This window comes from Anguilla anguilla, chromosome 1 (genome assembly GCF_013347855.1).
Source record: "Anguilla anguilla isolate fAngAng1 chromosome 1, fAngAng1.pri, whole genome shotgun sequence".
In the NCBI taxonomy this organism is placed as follows: domain Eukaryota; kingdom Metazoa; phylum Chordata; class Actinopteri; order Anguilliformes; family Anguillidae; genus Anguilla; species Anguilla anguilla.
In genome coordinates this window covers 54,429,639-54,449,453 of record NC_049201.1, presented here as the reverse complement: position 1 = coordinate 54,449,453, position 19,815 = coordinate 54,429,639, and the positions used below count along the sequence as shown (strand labels likewise).

Sequence of the window (19,815 nt, the reverse complement as noted above, 5' to 3'; positions counted from 1 at the left end):
GTCCCGCGTTTCCACGGAAGCGGCCGACTGCGCAGAGCAGACGCCACCGCTCAGCCGCTCCCGGTAAAACCTGACACGGCACAAACGGCTCTCCACTGGGAGTGCCAATCCAACCCCTGTTCATGTTCACTTGCTCTGTATTTCCTCAAAGACTTTTATACATTACATTATAAAGAAATCTTTTGAGAGACTTGGCGAGCCAGTTCTGTGGTAAGCAGCAGCTGAATGTATTTTTATCATATTTCTCATTTTGCAGATGTCGGGCCAGGGGAAGCCTGCTATTGATCGGCGTCTGCGTTTAACAACTGACAGGGAGGAGGGGACGCCCGTCTTCTCACCAGCGGCCTCTCTGGTGTGTGCGGCGCGGGGATACGGCTCCGTCCGCACGCCGTCCCCTGCTTCCGCACGCCGGGGGCCTCTGATATTCAGCGGGAAGCGCTGAGATCACGCGCGCGGACCAGAATCCCGCCATGCTACAATCCCCGTCACGCGGCTAACCTTTACCACACGCAGGGTGGGGTGTGTCACGCACACGCGTACGTACAGACACACACACACACACACACACACACACACGTACGTACAAACACACATACAGACGTACGTACAGACACACACACACTCGTACGTACGTACAGACACACATACAGACGTACGCACAGACACACAGACGTACGCACAGACACACACACACACGTACGTAAAGACACACACACAGAAGTACGTACAGACACACACACACACGTACATACAGACACACACACACACGTACATACAGACACACACATGTACATACAGACACACACACAGACGTACGTACAGACACACATACACAGACGTACGTACAGACACACGCACACACACACGTACGTAGACACATACAGACGTACGTGCAGACACAGACACACACACACACGTACATACAGATACACACACTCAAACACACACACACACACGCTCCACTATGCTAAGCAAAATGAAACCCATCAAAGCCTGCGGTGTGCTGGCAGTAGAGCGGGGGGACTGGAGGATCACGCCAAACCCGATTACTCGGCGCGTCGGGGCGGCCGGGCGCCTCGCCGGCAGGTGCTGGCGGCGCCGGTAATCTGACGCCCGGCGAGACGTCTCTAATGATGCGTGCTCCGACCAAACGAAGCGCCGGGCTTCGCAGTCACGTCCGGGAGTGAGGAGGAAGGTTCGCTTCCCGTCTCCGAGGCACCTGACCCACTGCCCCAGACCAGCAGGCCTCTCAGCACAATGAGGCCACCCCGCGCTGGAACGGAACCCCCAGAACACCCAGCACGGGACGGACAAAAAAAGAAACCAGGCCACGGCGTCCGCACACCCCCGCCAGCGCTGGGAACACACGCTGTGTGATCACCCATCGGGCAGAGGTTACAAAACGAGTCATTTTACGGCTACAGCATCTGTGATTCAGAGCAAGACATCCTCTATCTGCATGTACACGACACAAAGCGCCTGACGCAGCGATCCACCATTACGCGCTTACTCTTCCCCTGCAAGCCATAACCGGGCTCGCGCTGCCACTGAGTGAAACAGCTTGCTTGCATAGAAAGCTGCTAGCGGACTCCATCGGTATGAATTTGCTCCCAATGCCTCCTGGAGCAGGGACCAAGCACCGGGGAAACCTCCGGAACGTCTCCAGAATCACAGGCACATTAACGGACGTGACGCAGTAAAAAATACTAAATGAATTTCCAGGCGGTCTGGGGGGACTGGTCAGTGCTGCAGACAGCCTTAAACCGAGGCTTAGCGCCCACACAGTAGATATTAATATCCGAAAATCCGACGCGAAGCCAGCGAGACCTCAGGCAGCTTCGCGCCGTGCGACTACCTTCTGCTCAAAAAGGCCAGGAAAGGCCAGGGGGTGGATAGACCCGGGTTTCCTCCAAAAAAAACCAACAGAAGGATGAGTCAATTACCCATAACCAATTACTTGGGGGGGTGGGATATTCAAATAAGCACCGCTGCTGTGAGACAAACCGCTGCTGTGGCCAACTTCAGCTTTCAGCTCCGTGTAAGAGTGGCAGACCTCCAAGCTAGCCCCGACACCTGCACAAATACATAATTCCATTTCCATGGAAACAGCCCAGGGTTCCACCTTCAGGCACGCTTTGACAGTCAGAACTGAGCGACTAAAATGAAGGCCATTTTACAGCTAAATTGTCTGTTATGTGGGGGTTTCTTCTCTTTATTGTGAACGTGCTAATATCAGCAGCTCGTTTTATTATTATTATTTTTTTTTTAAAGATTGCTAGAACGAGTTTCAAAACTGTGAGCCCCAACTTAAAAGCTGAGCACGCAAGCGGAGCTGTGAGCCGTTCGCCTCCAACCCAGCGGGCATCGCGGGCGTGTTCTGTTTGCATCAGTGGGAATCGGGTCCATTACCAATCTGCCTGGCTGCCTGCAGGATCTTCTTCAGTTCCTCCTGAGCTGCATGTTGCTGTCCTTTCTCCAAGTGCTGGCTGAAAAACTGTGTGATCTTCTGCCATGTCAGGCCATCTTTGGAAAGCTGCTCTTGCCTCTTCAACCGCTTGGACTGCAATAAGAAAGAGATTTTTTTAAAACGATGATAATAAATGAATAAATCCATCCATCCATCCACCCATCCATTTATAAACCACTTATTCCTGGTCAGGGTCGTGGGGGGAGCTGATGTCTATCCCAGCATGCAGTGGGTGAGAAGCAGGAACACCCTGGACAAGTCGCCGACTCATCACAGTCAATCAGTCAGAGAGACAGACAGGCAGACAGATACAGAATCTTGTACAGCATCACAAGGCCAAATTTCAGTGTTCCACAGACACCAGAATGTAAGGCACTTTTTTAAATTTACTGAATCATCAAATACTTGATTCAGAGAAACAAAAACCCCCTCTGTGTTAAATTGATTACTGGAGGTTCAATGCTCCACAACACTGATCTCAGGTTTCTGAATCTGTAGTTTTTCTAAGCGAAATGTCACCCCCCAGGCAAAGTTTAGCATGACAAGAAGCAGAATGCGAAACCCTTACAAAGGGGTGCGGAATTGAAGTTGCTTTCCCTCTCACACACTCTCTCTCTTACACACACACACGGGACAGGAGAATCTTTTTTTCTCTGCTCGTCTCCATTTCCCAGCTCAGTGACTGCGAAGCACAAAGGAGCTGACTGCAAGATTTTGACAAACCTGAAAAGAGGCAAGGAGAGCGCTCGAGAGGTTGGGGGAAGAGATGCACTTATGCATTCCCATTACTTACCTGTGAAAGGAATAACACTAGACAGTAGTAGTAGAGGTGTGAGCAGGCCAAACAGAGAACAGTTACATCGATATTTTAATAAAATGCAATAAGCATTTCTAACTAACTTTTTCTTTCTTGTTTTAACATAAACCCGGTCAATCTCGAAGAGCGTTAAACTCCTGGTATGGGTGGTGTTGGGGGGGGGGGGGTTCTCAATGGAACAGTAAAAGTAATGCAATAACAAAATTCCCAAAACTTCCTGTGAAAGTTGGCCGCAGCCCAAACGAATCCGGACTGAATCGCATCAGAGTCCGAGACCAGGAAGTGGAGCAGACCCAACCGAACCACGAAGGGAAGGAGGGAGGGAAGGGGGGAAGGAGGGAGGGAAGGGGGGAAGGAGGGAGGGAAAGGACAGCTCGGGCTTGGGCATCAGGACGTGGGCCTGAAATGTATGCACGCGTGATTTATGAGAGCACTGTCAAGGTTGCGGAAGGAGAGGACCTCTGGAGAGAAATTGAGCGTTGGCTTTATATCGGGAAACAGGCCTGACCTCATTGTAGCAGTAACAGGGCGAATGAGATAAATAAAATAAAAAATAAAGTGGGCTCGGCCTCGCCAAGCTCTCCCCTCTCTTTCTCCCTCCCGGTCACTTGAACTTTTTTTTTTTTTTAAACAATGTTCGGTGAGAGCGAAGCACAATTGCACTCTTAAGTGAAAAACTGACACCCCAGTTCAAGGCAGAAATCCTTACTTTATCTTATTTGTCTCCACCCATTCCCTGCTGCACATTACGCTCCATTATTTATCTGCTTCAGACGCCCTTGGCCAGGGTAGCATCCCGCATTAAGAGCATAATATAAGAAAGTTTAGTAATGAGAACGGGCCATTCAGCCCATCTCGGTTCATCATATTGCCTGTAATCTAGAGCGAATCCATCACTCCGGCTGGCTCCTGATAGACCCCGCAGTCTGTGACACTACTGCAAATTCTGGGAGCTCGGCTCGGCGTGCTCCAACAGCGCTGCGTGAAGAGATGCTCCCCTGTATCGCTGTGAAATACTATTTTCAGCTAATTTCCCATTTAAATTTAAACAGCTTCTTAAGTCAACCAAATGAATCCCTTTAAGTTTTTTTTATCATCGCTTAACACTTCAAATGACCTCTCAGGTCTGAGACTAAAGAGGTGGAGTGTTTTACAGCTCTATGAAAATTATCTGTTTGAGGGCATGGAACGCATTTGTTGCCCTTCTATGCACATTCGTATTTTAATCTATAAAGATATATTCTTATTATTGGTATAAATCACACATTGCTGTTAACCCGTGCATTAAGCTTCTGAATCAAATCTACAATCCTACAACCTATCCAAGAGCCACAACTGCACTCTTATTTATGGGAAGCATATGGTGCAGCAGTAAAAAGGAATACACTATGGGCCCATGAGTCACATGTCGAAATCCCTTGTGGAACCCTAGAGTGTACAACTGAGCAGGGAACTTCATATCGAAGGCTCTACTCAGATAATATTTCATCTGAATGAAATGAGTTAGCTTTAGACGTACTGTACATGTTTAATGCTGCCGGTTTACCCTTGGGAAAGTTCAGCAAATAAATTATGCAATGATATTGATGTAATCACTTAACGGAAACCTATAACAACATCCAACTTAAGCCCGCCCCCAGAACTGCTGATTGGCTGATGATAATATTGTGTATTGCAATGAAATAGTGAGATTGGGGGGCTGGCAGTGGGTGGGCACATCTGCAGTGCCTTAAATACTGAAAAAGGTTGAAACATGCATGCATTTTATTAGATGCTGCAGAATCCTGTATCAAACATGCCAGTGTTTCAGGAAGAGAAATCCAAGATCAAATGGCTGCCTGACTTCAAGGATAGCCATATTTATTTATAGTTAGGACTTATTATATTGAGCTGGACTTATTACCAGAGGGTTGGAAAACAACTGCTGTGAGCAATATGCGATAAATTAACCTGAATAACTTCAGTGAACACCAAGTTACACAAATGTGGGCGACAAAATTGTACGCTGAGGTAATCACCTTGCATTTTTTCCCATTAACAATACAGTGTAATACAGTGTACGCTGTTTGAGCATTTACAGTGCCATTTATGGGAGCTTTGAAGTACAGACTTTTGTAACTTAGTCATCAATGTCTCTAATCCCACAGCAAATCAATGAATACAAGCAAATGATCACGTTGAGTTTGCCAGCATACGATAACACCGCAGGGTTTGAGGATAGGAATGGCCCGGGATCACCAAATGTGGCGATATGATCGCCAGAGCACCAGCATGAGCGGACCAGTCTGGACACAATTTGAATTTCCATGATACAAAAGTCACAGTTCTCTCACTTTAAATAAAATGAAAAACAAACAATCAATATGTAACCATAAATGTGGTTTCAAAATCATGCTAATTATATGATCCAACACCACAAACCACCAGAGCAAAGGACACATTCTGCATTTTTTTTTAAAAAGGAACAGACTAAATAAAGCCAAGATAACCGGTCGTATGTCACTTCTTTGCCAACAGGACACATCTTCGGACCTTTTGCTCAACAAAAATGTCCTTTACAACAGCTCATGAAAATAACTTATTTATAGTCAGTGTTGTAGTTGAAAAACTGAATTCCAGCATAACGTAATAAAACAGGACTTGCTTGTCTGTTACACTACATTATTGCCATTGAGCCTTCCACGTTTTACATTTTTACACAGTATCAGTTTATACAGCTGGATATACACTGAAGCGCTTTAAGTACCTTACTGAAAGGCACAATGGCAGGGTCCTACCCGAGAACAGAAATACAACTTTTAGGTTACAAGCCCTGTTCCTTACAAATTATACTGCACTGCCATCCTACAGACAGAGCCGTTGAAAAGAAAGTAAACCAAACTGGTTAAAAAAACGTGTATTGCCAAACATTTCAAAATATTATTTGGTCTGCACCCATAACAGATGTAAATTGGGATACATTTATTGACAAAATGAAAGACAGAGGGCAAAACAATTTTAACATCCAGATACACCTGGTGGACACGCTCTGAAGAGGGCTTATGCCAAACCATTTGCATGTTTTTCCCCCGGCACATCTCATTTTTGCCATAAATTTATTGCAAAGTGCATCTGTTTTCAGTGCGGATGCTGGTTTATTTATTTTAACATGTAACCATGACAACGTATAGAACAAATACTATCACCAAGTGGCGTTACTATGGTTTCCCACCAAAAGAGGGAAAAACTCAGCATAATATTCAATCTGACGATGTAGAAAATAGAAATAATGAGGAAAAAATAAGTTCCTGGTGGAGCTGAAAAAAGGTTTTACTAGAAATATGGCGAAGGGATGAAATGCAGCCTACGTTCTAAACTGTCAGACCTTCCTGTGGCCTATGGAAAAGGATAGGAGGTGTTTCATGGGTAACAACACATTCTGAAAGGCATCCAAGTGCAGGGAAACAGAACGCAGCCAAACAAATGTGTTGCTACCAGCCATCAAAATCTGACCCCACAAACCAGCAATTAAACTCTATGGTAAGTCAAAGAACAACTGATCAATATTTATTTTATGAAACTACTCCAGCAATATAGATGTGGTGGTCTGCAAGAAAGAGTCAGAAGAGCCTTGTGAATGATAATGTTTCACGTTCTTTCAAGGAAAGAACTTGTTCTTGTTCGATTGGCTACACTAAAATCATCTGAATAACCTCTGAATTTCATAAAGAACATTAAAAAGAAATGTATGTTCTGTTTGTACAGCTCCATACTGTTATCCATTTGAAAGTGTTTATTTCTCTTAAGCATTTCAAATTTGGCTACAATTAATTGGTCCTAGGATCCTTTCCATAACTGTAATCTGTCTGGGGTCACTAAATAGCCAGCAGATTTACGCATCATATTCACACCAAAATGTAATACTTCATTGAATTCGGATGTTGAACTTTGGGCATTTGCATTCTCCTAACACAGAAAAACTGTAATGAGTTTTTGGTTGATGCCCTGGTAACTGTTGTTACACTGGCTGGATCAGAACAAAATATATGGAATCCATGAGTGCATGGCCAGTTGGTTCAAAAAGCAGTTAAAACCAATACAGAACACCAGGAAGAAAGCAAAGTACAGATTATAAATGGAGATTATGCACAAAAGGTTGGAGAAGTTTCACAAGGAACAGTGTATATCAGTGTTCATTTTGGTCTCCTATGGCCTGGCAAAAACAATTAGATTTGCCACTTCTTATTGTAGGTTGTCACCTGGCTGCGATGCAGGTCATGGTAACCATATTGTACCAGTCAACGGGTTGTAGCGGGAGAGCACCGTACAGTAAGCACAGTAACGGGAATAATAACTCACGTGAAGTGGTTTTTGTATGTTTAAATATAGAGTTTCTGCATTTTACCTTTTCATACGGGTTGGAATATAGACATGGTCCAATTAGCTGACTCCCATAACTGGCTAGGTATGCATGCGTGCGCGCGCGTGTGTGTAGTGGGACTCCGGCCCTTATTCAAATAGTTCTTACAATATATGACCAGCAATGACGGCTTCGCTTTTGAAAGTAACTGGCTAGACTCGCCTTCAAATCGTAGATGTCCTCTGTATAGTCCTGCTTGCTGACATTTGAGAAGGAGCGGAGTGCACCGGTGAGCCGCGGTGGAGCCATCGGTTCCTCGCTCAGTGATCCATAGGATGTAAAAGCGGTGTCCTCGTGCCAATGTCAGGGCAAGTCAAGCCCAGTCTGAAGAAAGGTGGAATACAAAAGTTTAGCTAGAATAACTACATGACATGCATCCCCACACCCATCCACATACAGGATAAAACAACTTTGAGAACACACTTGATCATTGCTAAACGTGACCCATGCATTTCGTTCGCTAGCTAACAAATTGACAGGTTCTGTGAAAACATTGTCCACGTTTTAGCGGAAATCTGGTAGCTAATCCGCTTTTCAAAAATCAGGGATTGTTGGGTAACTATGCTATAACGTTACTAGCCAGCTACTAAGTGCCAAGCTACTAGTATTTAGCTGTGCCACGTCGCACGTGTGCCTTAATTTAGCAAACCCAACAGTACAAGCTAGCTAGTTATCGGTCCATAACAGACTCGCTTGTCTTACTGTATATTAACGTTACCGTTTGATTTTCTAGCTTCTAAACCCGGCATTTAGGCCGTGTCGTTTGACACATGGGTACGCATGCATACCTATAACTATCGAATTGTTCTGAAACTGCTGAAATGTGCCATGTCACGTTAAAGTAGCATGTTGGCTAATTAGTTCTGTGGTCGAGTCCTTGATGTAATCAAACAGAAAAGGCCTCCGGGTGAGGAGATCTGAAACTATCGACATATGTACAATAGACAACGTTTGTATTGGCAGTATTTGGTTTATCTTTTCCACGCGTGGCTGCTGTGGTTATTAGATTATTCGAAAGAAAATACCCATAATCAGCTAACGTTAAGGGAAATGTACAATACAGTAGAATTAATCATTTTGCTGGGTAAAGTTGCCTCCGAAGGAAATACAGATGGAAAACATAGGTAAAACTACCAAGCCTCTTTCGACTCCGACAATCGCATGGCTTGCACACAAATAAACGCAGGAGAGAATGGTTAAACTAGCATATAATGAAGTCGTCAGTATTATATTGAAACTCACATTCAGCCCACGGTACGCTCACTTGCTAAAGTGGCGAGTATGATACAAACGCTGGCGGTGGAAAAACCGCTGAGCAATATGGGACTTGTATTTCTGAAAATGAAGTCCGATATACTTTTTCGAAGCGTCTATTGCCTAGAGACTACATTATCCAGACATACAATGCACAAGGAAGACGAATTTACGAATGAACGGGAGACAGCAATAATCTATCATCGAAACTTTGTACTCACTATAATGGAGTGTAGAAAGCAGTTTCTGAAATCTTTTGAAGATTAAGTTAATGAGCTACACATCTTTTAATTTTTTATTTTATTTTTTATTTGATAGCAAGCGACTTAATACAATATAGAATTAGTTTAGTTCTCCCCTCTACAATTAAGATATAAATGCGAGGTGATTAACTATAAACATACTGCAAGTAATTACTTATTACTTAGTAATTATTTATTCAAAACATTATTTTCTATAGCGCTAGGCTACTCCTTAGCTAAAAGAAAGGACAGTACTAAACCTTGCTACCAGGGAAAAGCAAAAGGAGTGAGTCTTCCAGCAAATGTCCTTCCTAATCTGACCTAACTATCTAAAAAGGTGTTGAAACAAGAAAGAAAATAAATTGCCTGACCACCTGCATCCTACAACAGAAAGATACCAACACAAAATGTAAACAAAACAAGGTAGCTGCAAATTGTAAAAATATAAGGAAGCAAACAGAATCTCTAAAAACTCCCTCAAACTGAAGTGTCTTCAGGCTTTATTCACTTGGCTATTAGGTAGACACAGGTGTGCATCATCAGACAATCAAGCCCTCAAATCAGTTCCACCTGCAGTGCTGAGCCAGGCATACAGACTCAACAAAGTAAGGGAACATACCTATGTGTGGGTGTGTATATCAGGAAGGTTTTTTTTATTTTTATTTTTTTATCAGAATGTATAATTTAATACAGCGTGCAGGTATCTTTCATCATCCCATTCCATATCCATGCCATTACATTAATTTAGCAGTTGCTATTAGCCACAGCACCTGTAATTATATTATTATTTTTAATGTGCATACATTTTCTTTTTTTTAGAATAGCATAACAAAACCCAAAACCAAGTGATGTAATTATAAATGTACACTCACCGGCCACTTTATTAGGCACACCTGTTCAATGCTTGTTAATGCAAATATCTAATCAGCCAATCACGTGGCAGCAACTCAATGCATTTAGGCATGTAGACATGGTCAAGACAATCTGCTGAAGTTCAAACTAAGCATCAGAATGGGGAAGAAAGGTGATTTAAGTGACTTTGAAAGCGGCATGGTTGTGCCAGACTGGCTGGTTTGAGTATTTCAGAAACTGCTGACCTACTGGGATTTTCACGCACAATCATCTCTAGGGTTTACAGAGAGTGGTCCAAAAAAAAAAGAAAATATCCAGTGAGTGGCAGTTATCTGGGCAAAAATGCCTTGTTGATGGCAATGGTCAGAGGAGAATGGCCAGACTGGTTTGAGCTGATAGAAAGGCAACAGTAACTCAAATAACCACTTGTTACAACCAAGGTATACAGAAGAGCATCTCTGAATGCACAACCTTGAAGCAGATGGGCTACAGCAGCAGAAGACAAACCCTGTACTAGCAAGGTGTACCTAATAAAGTAGCCGGTGAGTGTATATCCCTCTACTGTACAGAGTTGCCCTCAGGCAACAGAAACATTTTGGCCTTAACACCACCGCCAAGTATTTTGTTTTTTACGTATAGTAGTGTTTCATGGCATGGCTGCAATCAGTCCAATGAGGTGCTGAAGTATGACTGATGTAACAATTGGGGGAGGGACTTTCTTTCAGGAAGCAGTGCTGAGGAGCAAATGGTCTGGTGAAACGGTGCGTTAAAGTTCTGTATGTAGCCTGTTTAGTTGAAAACTACTTTACCATAAAAATATGTTCTTGTGTATGAACCTTTAAAGATGCATAATGGATAGTTTTTCCATATTTGTTTAGCTATATATTGGACAACAGCAGTTTTCTTTGTGTTGCCTCAGGTCTACATTGTGCTGCAAGGGATACCTTTCAAGGCAATATCATGAACCATGCAGGATATGTAATTTTATCTAAAATCATAGCCGTGGTCAGTGCTTTCTGTCAACATATCAACTGCTATTCACAAAAATGGACAGAAAATTTTAAGAAAGGAACAGTTTAGGATCATTCCCTCAGATCGTGATGGCAGTGGAATGCAGAAACAGGTTTTAGTGGTAGTGAAATGTTAGAATTAAGAGTAGAAAATTTTTCTGTTTTGACAGAAATGCCCTGGTTGGTTGAAAAGTGTGTGTGTGTATGTGCGTGCGCACACAATCACTCTGTAGGCATTATACTCTGTAGGTGACCTTATGAGCGGTACCTATCTAGTATCGGGTAGGACCCCTCTTTTGCTTTCAGAACAGCCTGGATTCTTTGCAGCATGGATTCTACAAGGTGCAGGAAACATTCCTGAGGGATTTTGATCCTTGCTGACTCAACAGCATCATGCAGTTTTTGTGGGTGTTTTGGCCACATTCACATTGAATTCCATTCCACCTCATCCCAAAGGTACACTATTAGATTGAGATCTGTGGAAGGTGCAGGCCATTTGACTAAACTGAAGTCTGTCATATTTGTGGAACCGGCTTGACATGATGTGTACTTCGTTATGTGGTGTATTACCCTGCTTGAAGTATCTGTTTGAAAAAGGGTAGCCTTGTGGTCATAAAGGGATGCCCAGGGTCAGCAACAATGCGAAGGCATGCTGTGGCATTCAAATGATGCTCAGTTGGTATTAATGGGCCTAATGTGTGCCAAGAAAACATCCCCTACACCATTAAAGCACCACCAGCAGCCTATATTGTTGACACAAGGGAGGATGGATCCACTGATTCATTTTTGCCTAAATCTGTCCCTGCCATCTACATGTTGAAGCAAGATTTGTCAGACAAGGTGATGTTTTTCCCTATCTTCAATCATCCAGTTTTGGTGACCATGTTCCTACTGTAGCCTCATCTTCTTGTTCTTGGCTGACAGGACTGGAAACCGGCTTGGTCTTCTGCTGCTGTGGCCTATCTGCATGAAGGTTTGATGTGTTGTGCATTCTGAGATGCCTTTCAACACTCCACTGTTGTAAACTGCTGTTCCATTAGCTTGAATGAGTCTTTCCATTTTCCTCTGACCTCTCTGATTAACAAAGTGTTTTTGCCTACAGTATTGCTGCTCTAATCACACACATTGCCCATTCTAATGTTTGGTTAAACAACAGCTAAACATCTTCACCATGTCTGCATGCTTTATATATTGAATTCCTGCCACATGATTCACTGTTTGGAGGAGCAGGCTATTTGTGTTAATGAGCGGGTGTACCTAAAAGTATTTTAAATTGAACGATATGCATGTCATTCTAGCACTTGCTACCCATTATACACATGCTCTTAAACTTTAAAATGGATAAAGTCCAAAGTTAAGCAGTTAAATTTGTCACAGGACAGCATATTTTAAATGAAATCAGGGCACAAATAAACCAGGTGATGGGTCAGAACCAAAAGACAAAAAGCAATGATGCAATTAGGAAGGTTTTTACTACAAATTCACATTAATAATAAAAATATGGCCTGCTTCTATCTGAAATGTTCCCTCTCATTTTCACAGCGCTACTATTGGCATTGTCAGCCAGCCGCAATATTCAGAAGTATCCTGGCTAAGACATCATTTTCTTACATTTCCACATTTTACCTCCCATTTGTATGACACGTGGCATCCCTGTATTTTTATTTCAAGTAATACTAACCAATAAAGTCTTGTCCTAATAAATAAATGCACGAGTCTGTTAGTGCAGATTTCATTGAATAAAATGAGATGCGCTGGTACAAACACTAAATTTAACTGAGTTACTTCTGAGGGCTTGCATTCTGCATTTTTAGAATTTAATAACTGAGTGCATGTAACAAAGCACAGGCAGGACTAGGTTATCATAACTGATGGGGCTTTTTCATACCTTCAGTAGGAATTGCACATATTTTACTAGGCATATCTAAATATGGCTGTTTGGTGGATGCTGCCTTTAATAATAGCGGTACGGTCCAGGCCATCTTTTTCCAAAATGTGCCTCCCATCTGGCAGGTGAGTAATCTACCGTAGCAAGCTGTTTTTGTCCATTTAGGCACATGGACTGATGCACACAGCAATGATTATAATATGCAAATTTATGCATTACAGTACCATCTTAAGTTAAAAAAAATTCCCAGAATCAAGATGTAAAAGTACCCTTTAAATATTCATTTTGAGTTCAGGTCTAATGCCACCTTGCTTCTTAATGCATATTGTATTTGAGCTGTATTTAATGCGAAGGGAAAACGTGGCTTCCTATAGTTGCAGATTAGTGTGCCTGACAGGGACAATGTTCAGCTGTGCCATATATCCATTGATTTTTAATCTAAAGCGCAGCCTCATCAAAAGATCCAGCTAATCCTAATCCCAATCATAGAATAATAATATAGGTGAAGGTTCCTGCACCTCTTTAACTATTCTTAATGGAACTCTCCCAACTGATATGCATAAATATGCAAGTTTTACTTCCCCCGTGGGGATTAACAATATGCTGGAGATCAGTCAATGCATTAACCCTGTTATAAAACACCCAGTGGATCAACAGTCTTGCGAGGGGAAAGGGGAAATAAAAATTAGCCTGATTTTAGGATGTGGGTACATTACTCTCAGAGAGAGTACAAGAGGTTTATGTTTCCATAGGTTGTTTTAAAAGAGATAAGGTCATGAAAAGCTGAAGGCTCGAGGCTTAAATGAAATTAGTTTACAGTTATCTCCCATCTTAGGTCATGTTGTTTTTGTGTGCATTCCTTTGCATCTGACAGAATACAGATAAATGTTGATAAAGCAATAAAGTGCAAAAGAATTGATGGGAAGAGAGGCTAGCGCAGAAGTGAATCATTTTCTTGAGAAATTGATGAGAATGAGATGTAACATCAGATAGAAGAGAGTGTGGTTTAGGTTGGGGACATGAGTCACTTCTGTTCTTTCTGTGACTGAATATTTTTCCACATTTCAAGGCTGCACCTGCTTGTTTCTGTTCACTAAGAGGCCATTAAAGTTAGATTTGCTGATTTTACTGTATGAATACATATTTTTCCTGAATCTAAGTGAAGGGCACAACTCAAAGTGTCATTCTTCCGTGTGTTTCTCTGCCTTCTCATTACAGAATAACGTATGTGAGAGGTGTCAGTACACACTCACATGTATTTAACACTAACCTAATTGTAAGTGAGTCACAGGCTTCGACTTTACCACAGGCAAAGTCATTTTGTATTTCTGGCATGAGGTAACCTTAATCTCTCTCTCTCTCTCTCTCTCTCTTTCTCTCTTTCTCTCTCTATCAGTGCCTTTCAAAACAAAAGCAGGACAGTTGGTGGAACCATAGGGGAAGGACTTTCGTTCAGTCACCCTGTTACACCCAGTTTACCCATCCCAGGAAACAGTCAAGTCTTAATGAAATGTACCTCAATAATTTATCACTTGGGTGCACATTTTATTCATTTTGGAAGCAGTAGTGGAAGTGTGTGGAGTGGGTATATAGGACAAAATTGGCAGGAAAGCACCTTTGCCCTCCAAGGCCCTCTGCTCCCATGGCTCCAAGACCCAATTTGGAAGAGGTATTTCCGAAATACCTATTTCAAAAACCCAAGAGAATACTAATAATCATCTTTAGACATGAAAACCCAACAATAGTTCTCCTTCATTAAGTTAAAGTTGGGCTCTCCCTATCATTTGTTGTTCTGTGAAGGTGTTTGTTGCAACTTGAGACCCCACAGCTTGGCAAAGCATTTTAGCCATATGGAGTTCTCTTTATCAGGGAGTTAAGATGTCATTGCTGAGGAAAGCTGTGGCATGCTCGCTGGTCCAGACAGCAGTAAACCAAGATGCATGAAGCAATGTGCAAGATGTGTTTTGGTTCAGCTGTGACTTTGAACAGATCACCATGCAGTAACAGCATCCACATCCACATCCTTTGTTATGAAGGAGGGCTCTTTATTTAGAAGGCCCCTGACCCTGAATAACACAAAATGTTCCATGCCATGACCAATCAATCTTGTACTCATTTGCTCAGGGAGAAGCTAGAAAGACAGAGGCATTCAAATTGAAGAAACAAGCAGTGTCCTCTGCCACAGACCAGCCATAAAAGCTTGCTGGGGAAAAAGCATGTATGTGCAGAGAAGAAATTACTTCAATAGCACTCACCTGCTATTAGTGAACACGGACATTCAATATTTATACTTAAAGCTGAGATCATTCTAAGGAAGACAATATGTACACACATTCTGTATGTCTATGCAAATCATTCATGGTTCAGAAAAATACACTCAAACATGGCTAGTACAGTTCCAAGGGTTACAGGGCCATACTTGTGCTACAGCACTGTGCTTGTCCTTGTGAAACGGGAGAAAAAAATGAAAATTCCATGGTTTTTTTTTTTTTTTTGCAATTCTGATGGTGAAGGATAAATTATTGTATGTTGTGGGGTTTTTGAATGGATTTTACTTTTCAGTTTTTTCCTTTGGTCTGCTCCCACTATGTTTCAGCACCATCCTGCAGATTCCACACTATGCCTGTCACACAGCACAGAGTGTGGTCAGATGAGGTCTGATGTGTGTCCACAAAAAAGTGGTGAATTTTGGTAGTAATATTTACTATGTATTCCCATAGTACAAGAAGAAGTACAAGAATTATTTACTGTGTGTCACACTCAGTATTTATAAACATTCTGAATCCAGGGGAAAAAACTGATATGGCAGGTGCAGGACAAAACACACACACCGAAAAAACTATACTAAAGAAATGAATAGCTAATCATTGTTGCCGGTTACACTCTTAAGCCATCACAACATCTTACCCCTAGTCCAGCTCTCATAAGACTGCCACACTTTGAGCAGTAGAATACCCCAGCTTAAATCCCCAAGCCTGTCCCTCTCAGAACAAACAGTGAACTCACTCTCCCAAAACAATGAACACATATTTTCCACAAACACAGTCATTAAAACATTCACAAACACTACGCACTTTTTAAATTAAAACTTTGTTTAGTTAAGGTTCTTTCCTAACTCTCAGGATACCTTCTGGCGAACTGGAATGGTAATGTGGTGAATAAACGTGAATGCATAACTTTGCATACTTTTTACTCTTCACCTCCTTTCCTCCACTCCCCCACTACCACTGGTCTCCTTCCCAAAATATGTGGAGGAACGATGGGGGAGGAGGGAAGTGGCGGAAAGGAGAGGGCGAGGAGGCCTGAAGAAAACAGCAAATCTGCTTCTTCATCATCAAAGCTGATGTTCACAATTGATGAAATTGCCCTTTCATGATCATTATATTTTGCTGAGCTCACAAATAGTCCCATGGCCAATCACAGATCTTACACATGGTCAGTCCATTTAAAGCAACAAAATAGTAAGTTTGCTGGCTACCTTAGCCTGTACAAACATGAACCTGACATTGCAGTTTACATCAAGACACTAATTAATATGTTATCAGCAACACTAGATAGTAAACCTCTCAGTGTACAAACATAGTTTACAGTAATTCCAGAATCCCAACATCTGACCATAGATTACGTAGATTAGTGAAACAGATATGTCGCTTCATATTATATAAGTTGTTGTTCCCCAATATTCCCATTGAGAAACAATTATATCCCACTGTAACATCTGAAATCATACTTGTTGGTAATAAATATGTCCTTTGAAAACAGTTGGTTGAATAAATGTATTCATGCATCTTCACATGCTGAAATAATGGTGGCTGCCATGCTTATTTATGTGAGTCATGCCCATTTAAGTAACATTTATGTACAAGCAAATAAATAAACCTGCTTCCCTGACTTAAATAGCCAAATTTGTCTCTAGGATATGAGCCAAAAAAAAACAAACTGGCATTTTGTTATTCGCTGTAGGCATTCTTGCTTTCCTAAAATTCTCCTGAGCCACAGACAAATTTGGTTAAATAGGCTATCCTGCACAATTGGAGGAATTCAAGTTCTCAGCCATCTCCGCTTTCTAAAGTTTGAATGTCAGGTTCTGTGGGATTGCCTTTCAGTCTCTGTGGGTGTGAGCAGGATGATGTCCACCAGAAATGTGAAAAGACTTCCCCAGTAGGAAACACCGATGTATCTTTCACCGGGAGGAAGCGAGGAGCTGAGTTTGAAACATAGTCTGTAGAAAAAATATGGACCAAGTCACTGTGACGTAACCCATTGACAGCAGGGAGAAGAGAGTTAGGGGGGAAGAGTAAGGCACTTGGTGGCAGCAGAACAGGAAGCATGACTTGGGGTGTAGGGCTGGACCATGGTCCGAAGGTATGGGAGGAGTGCAGCTTCATTAGCAGCCATATGTGACAACACCAAAGTTTAATGCGCAGCAACAGGGAGCCAGTGGAGGGAACGCAGAAGGGGGGTGACATGGGGAAATTTGAGGAGGCTGAAAACAAGAGCTGCAGCATTCTGGATCTGACACACTGTAATTCCTGGTGGTCTGTACAGTGGTCATTGTGGTGTCCTCAGTGGAGATGGAGAGGTCCTGCAGAAGGCAGGATTTTCCAGGGGAAAAGAGCAGTTTGGTCTTGTCAAAGTTTAGCTTGAGCTGATGAGCAAACATCTGACTGGAGATGTCAGCGAGGCAAGCAGAGATGCATGCCTCAATCTGAATGGCAGATGATGGGAAAAAGATATAGAGTTCAGTCTCATTAGTATAAGAATAGCAGGAGTAGTTGTGGGATGTGCTGATTAAGCCAAGCAATCTGGTGTGGAAGAAGAGGACAGAACCCAGGATAAAGCCCTGGGGAACCCCGGTATAGACGGTCCATGGTGAAGCCAGAGACCCTATCACAGTACCTAATAAGTACAGTCTGACCATGAAAGCACAGGCCCAGAGATCCTCAATTACCTTATGGTGGCGAGCAGTTGCTGGTGTTTAACACTGTCAAAGGTAGCAGAGAGCTCTATGAGGATGAGAGACAAGGAGAGGGAGGCTACTGTGCATCGCCCAGATGGGTGCTGCTGCAAATCGGTGCTGTTTGAATCCAGTTCCCCTCTTAATTCTAAAGCACCCTTTGATCCTGAGATCCTATACAAATGCTAATGGTTATCTATTACTGCAATAGGTATGTTTATCCTGTGTAAAATAGCTCTATCCACACATTTAAAGGATTTATTGTTCTATTTTTCAAAGCTTATTCTTAACAAAGTAGTACAGCCACATTCACACATTACTGAGAGTGTGCACTAATAAACAAACAAGCTGTATGTCTGCTCTGTAGAAAATAATCATCACTCCCCAGAATCTTTTTTATGTTGTCGCCTCAAAACAGGGAAAACAAAAACATTATTCATAAGAACAAAGGGATTGGAACAATACACAAACAGTCCCTCTCTGTGATTCAAGGAAACCAAGGCATACATTTGAAGGTGTGGGTGTGGTCAAGTGTTAATTGAATTCTTGCTTTGTGGGGATTTAGGCTGGGATATATTGTGAAGTGCTAGCGACAAATACCCTTTGCAAATGCTTTATAGACATAAAAATTGATTTATTGGTTACCGTTACTGGATGATTTTAACTGGGGTTGGGAGGGAGTGGGAATTATGAGGTCTGACTTGGGGTCATGGGAGGTCACACAGGGAAAAATGACAAGAACTATTATCATTGTGCTTATCTGTTTCTATCTCAGGTGTACTATTTATTTAATTGTGGCTGCTATTCAGTCAATATTTTTGATTACATGAATTTACCCAAGCTTTATTTAAATATTCCTTCGTCCATACAATGCAAGGTTCAGGAAAGCAGAAGCAATTACTGATAATGGTAAGCTTACAGGACAGTTTTGGCTTCCTGCCTTTTGCAGGTCATACAGGATTTCAGTAACTTTGTCTGAATCAGCATCTATGTGTGTTTCTAATGAACTGGTTTTTAAGTGCATGTGAGCACTTTTTACAGAATTAAAACACTGAGACCAGATCCAGTTTTGCCTACATGCACACACACGAAGGGATGGACTTTCGCGCAATACATTTGATCCTGATTATATGGTGAGAATTGGTGAGAATTGATCCTGAATTTAGACAGTTCTTAGACAGTTTCTGATTTGTAATGTGAGTTTTGGATACAAAATTACAGATTATGAATATTCAAAATGGGGAAGAAGCACAGACCATGATCAGAATTGTCAATATTCATGAAATGTGCCTAACTTGAACTCTTCTGTTCGACGTAAAGAGCTGGCCATCGTCTATCCTACAAAATCAGTGGTAAAATACAGTGTTAGAGACTTTTTCTGAGCATTGGCCTGTGATACCTTCTATGTGCCTCAGATACTGATGAGAGTGCGGAGTCCATGCCCCCCCCGAAACCTTAGTGAAACCACCAAATCGATTTTTGAGAGGCTATGCTGTCAATGATTTGAAGGCTGTATGGTCTGTCCAGCTCCCAAACCTCATTTCGCAGTGTAATGTCTTAAGAGTCACAGGGTACGACGAGGACAAAATTAATTTCAATAAAGAGGGGGCCCCAATCAAGAAAGAAAATCTTGTCTGCCCCTCCAAAAGCCCCCCCCCCCCCCCCCCCCCCCCCCCCCGAAGGACTCAGAAAAATCTGGCCCCTGTACAGAAGTGCTGACATTGTTCTCGCCAGCCTTGAATTAAATTGAGCCTCATGCTATTAATTCTAAATTGTTGTTATTTTATTATGGAAATGCTTGTCTGTGGTTTATATCCTCTAAAGCCTACCATCATCATTTTAATATGAATGAAGCCCTCAAAAGGAATTGCTTTTTCTCTTAAATGACTTATCCTGCATCTTATGGCAGCACACAATGGACTTTAAAAA

General features: G+C 42.3%; 1 protein-coding gene across 6 annotated transcripts in view; it reads right to left on the bottom strand.

The window, feature by feature from the left end:
* ascc3 (activating signal cointegrator 1 complex subunit 3) overlaps positions 1-9,634 on the bottom strand; it is a 240,917-nt gene extending 231,283 nt beyond the window's left edge. The window contains exons 1-3 of one of the 6 annotated variants that reach the window (XM_035420116.1): positions 9,440-9,634; positions 7,846-8,007; positions 2,410-2,560 (exon numbers count right to left, since the gene is read on the bottom strand). In XM_035420116.1, coding sequence (XP_035276007.1) covers positions 2,410-2,560; positions 7,846-7,932 — 238 coding nt within the window. In that variant the 5' untranslated portion in view covers positions 7,933-8,007; positions 9,440-9,634. Of the gene's footprint in view, positions 1-2,409; positions 2,561-7,845; positions 8,008-8,471; positions 8,491-8,817; positions 9,025-9,158; positions 9,271-9,439 lie in introns of those variants that run through there. The other 5 variants (XM_035420134.1, XM_035420106.1, XM_035420097.1 and 2 more) reach the window with 5 other exon arrangements.
* Positions 9,635-19,815: the final 10,181 nt, after the last annotated feature.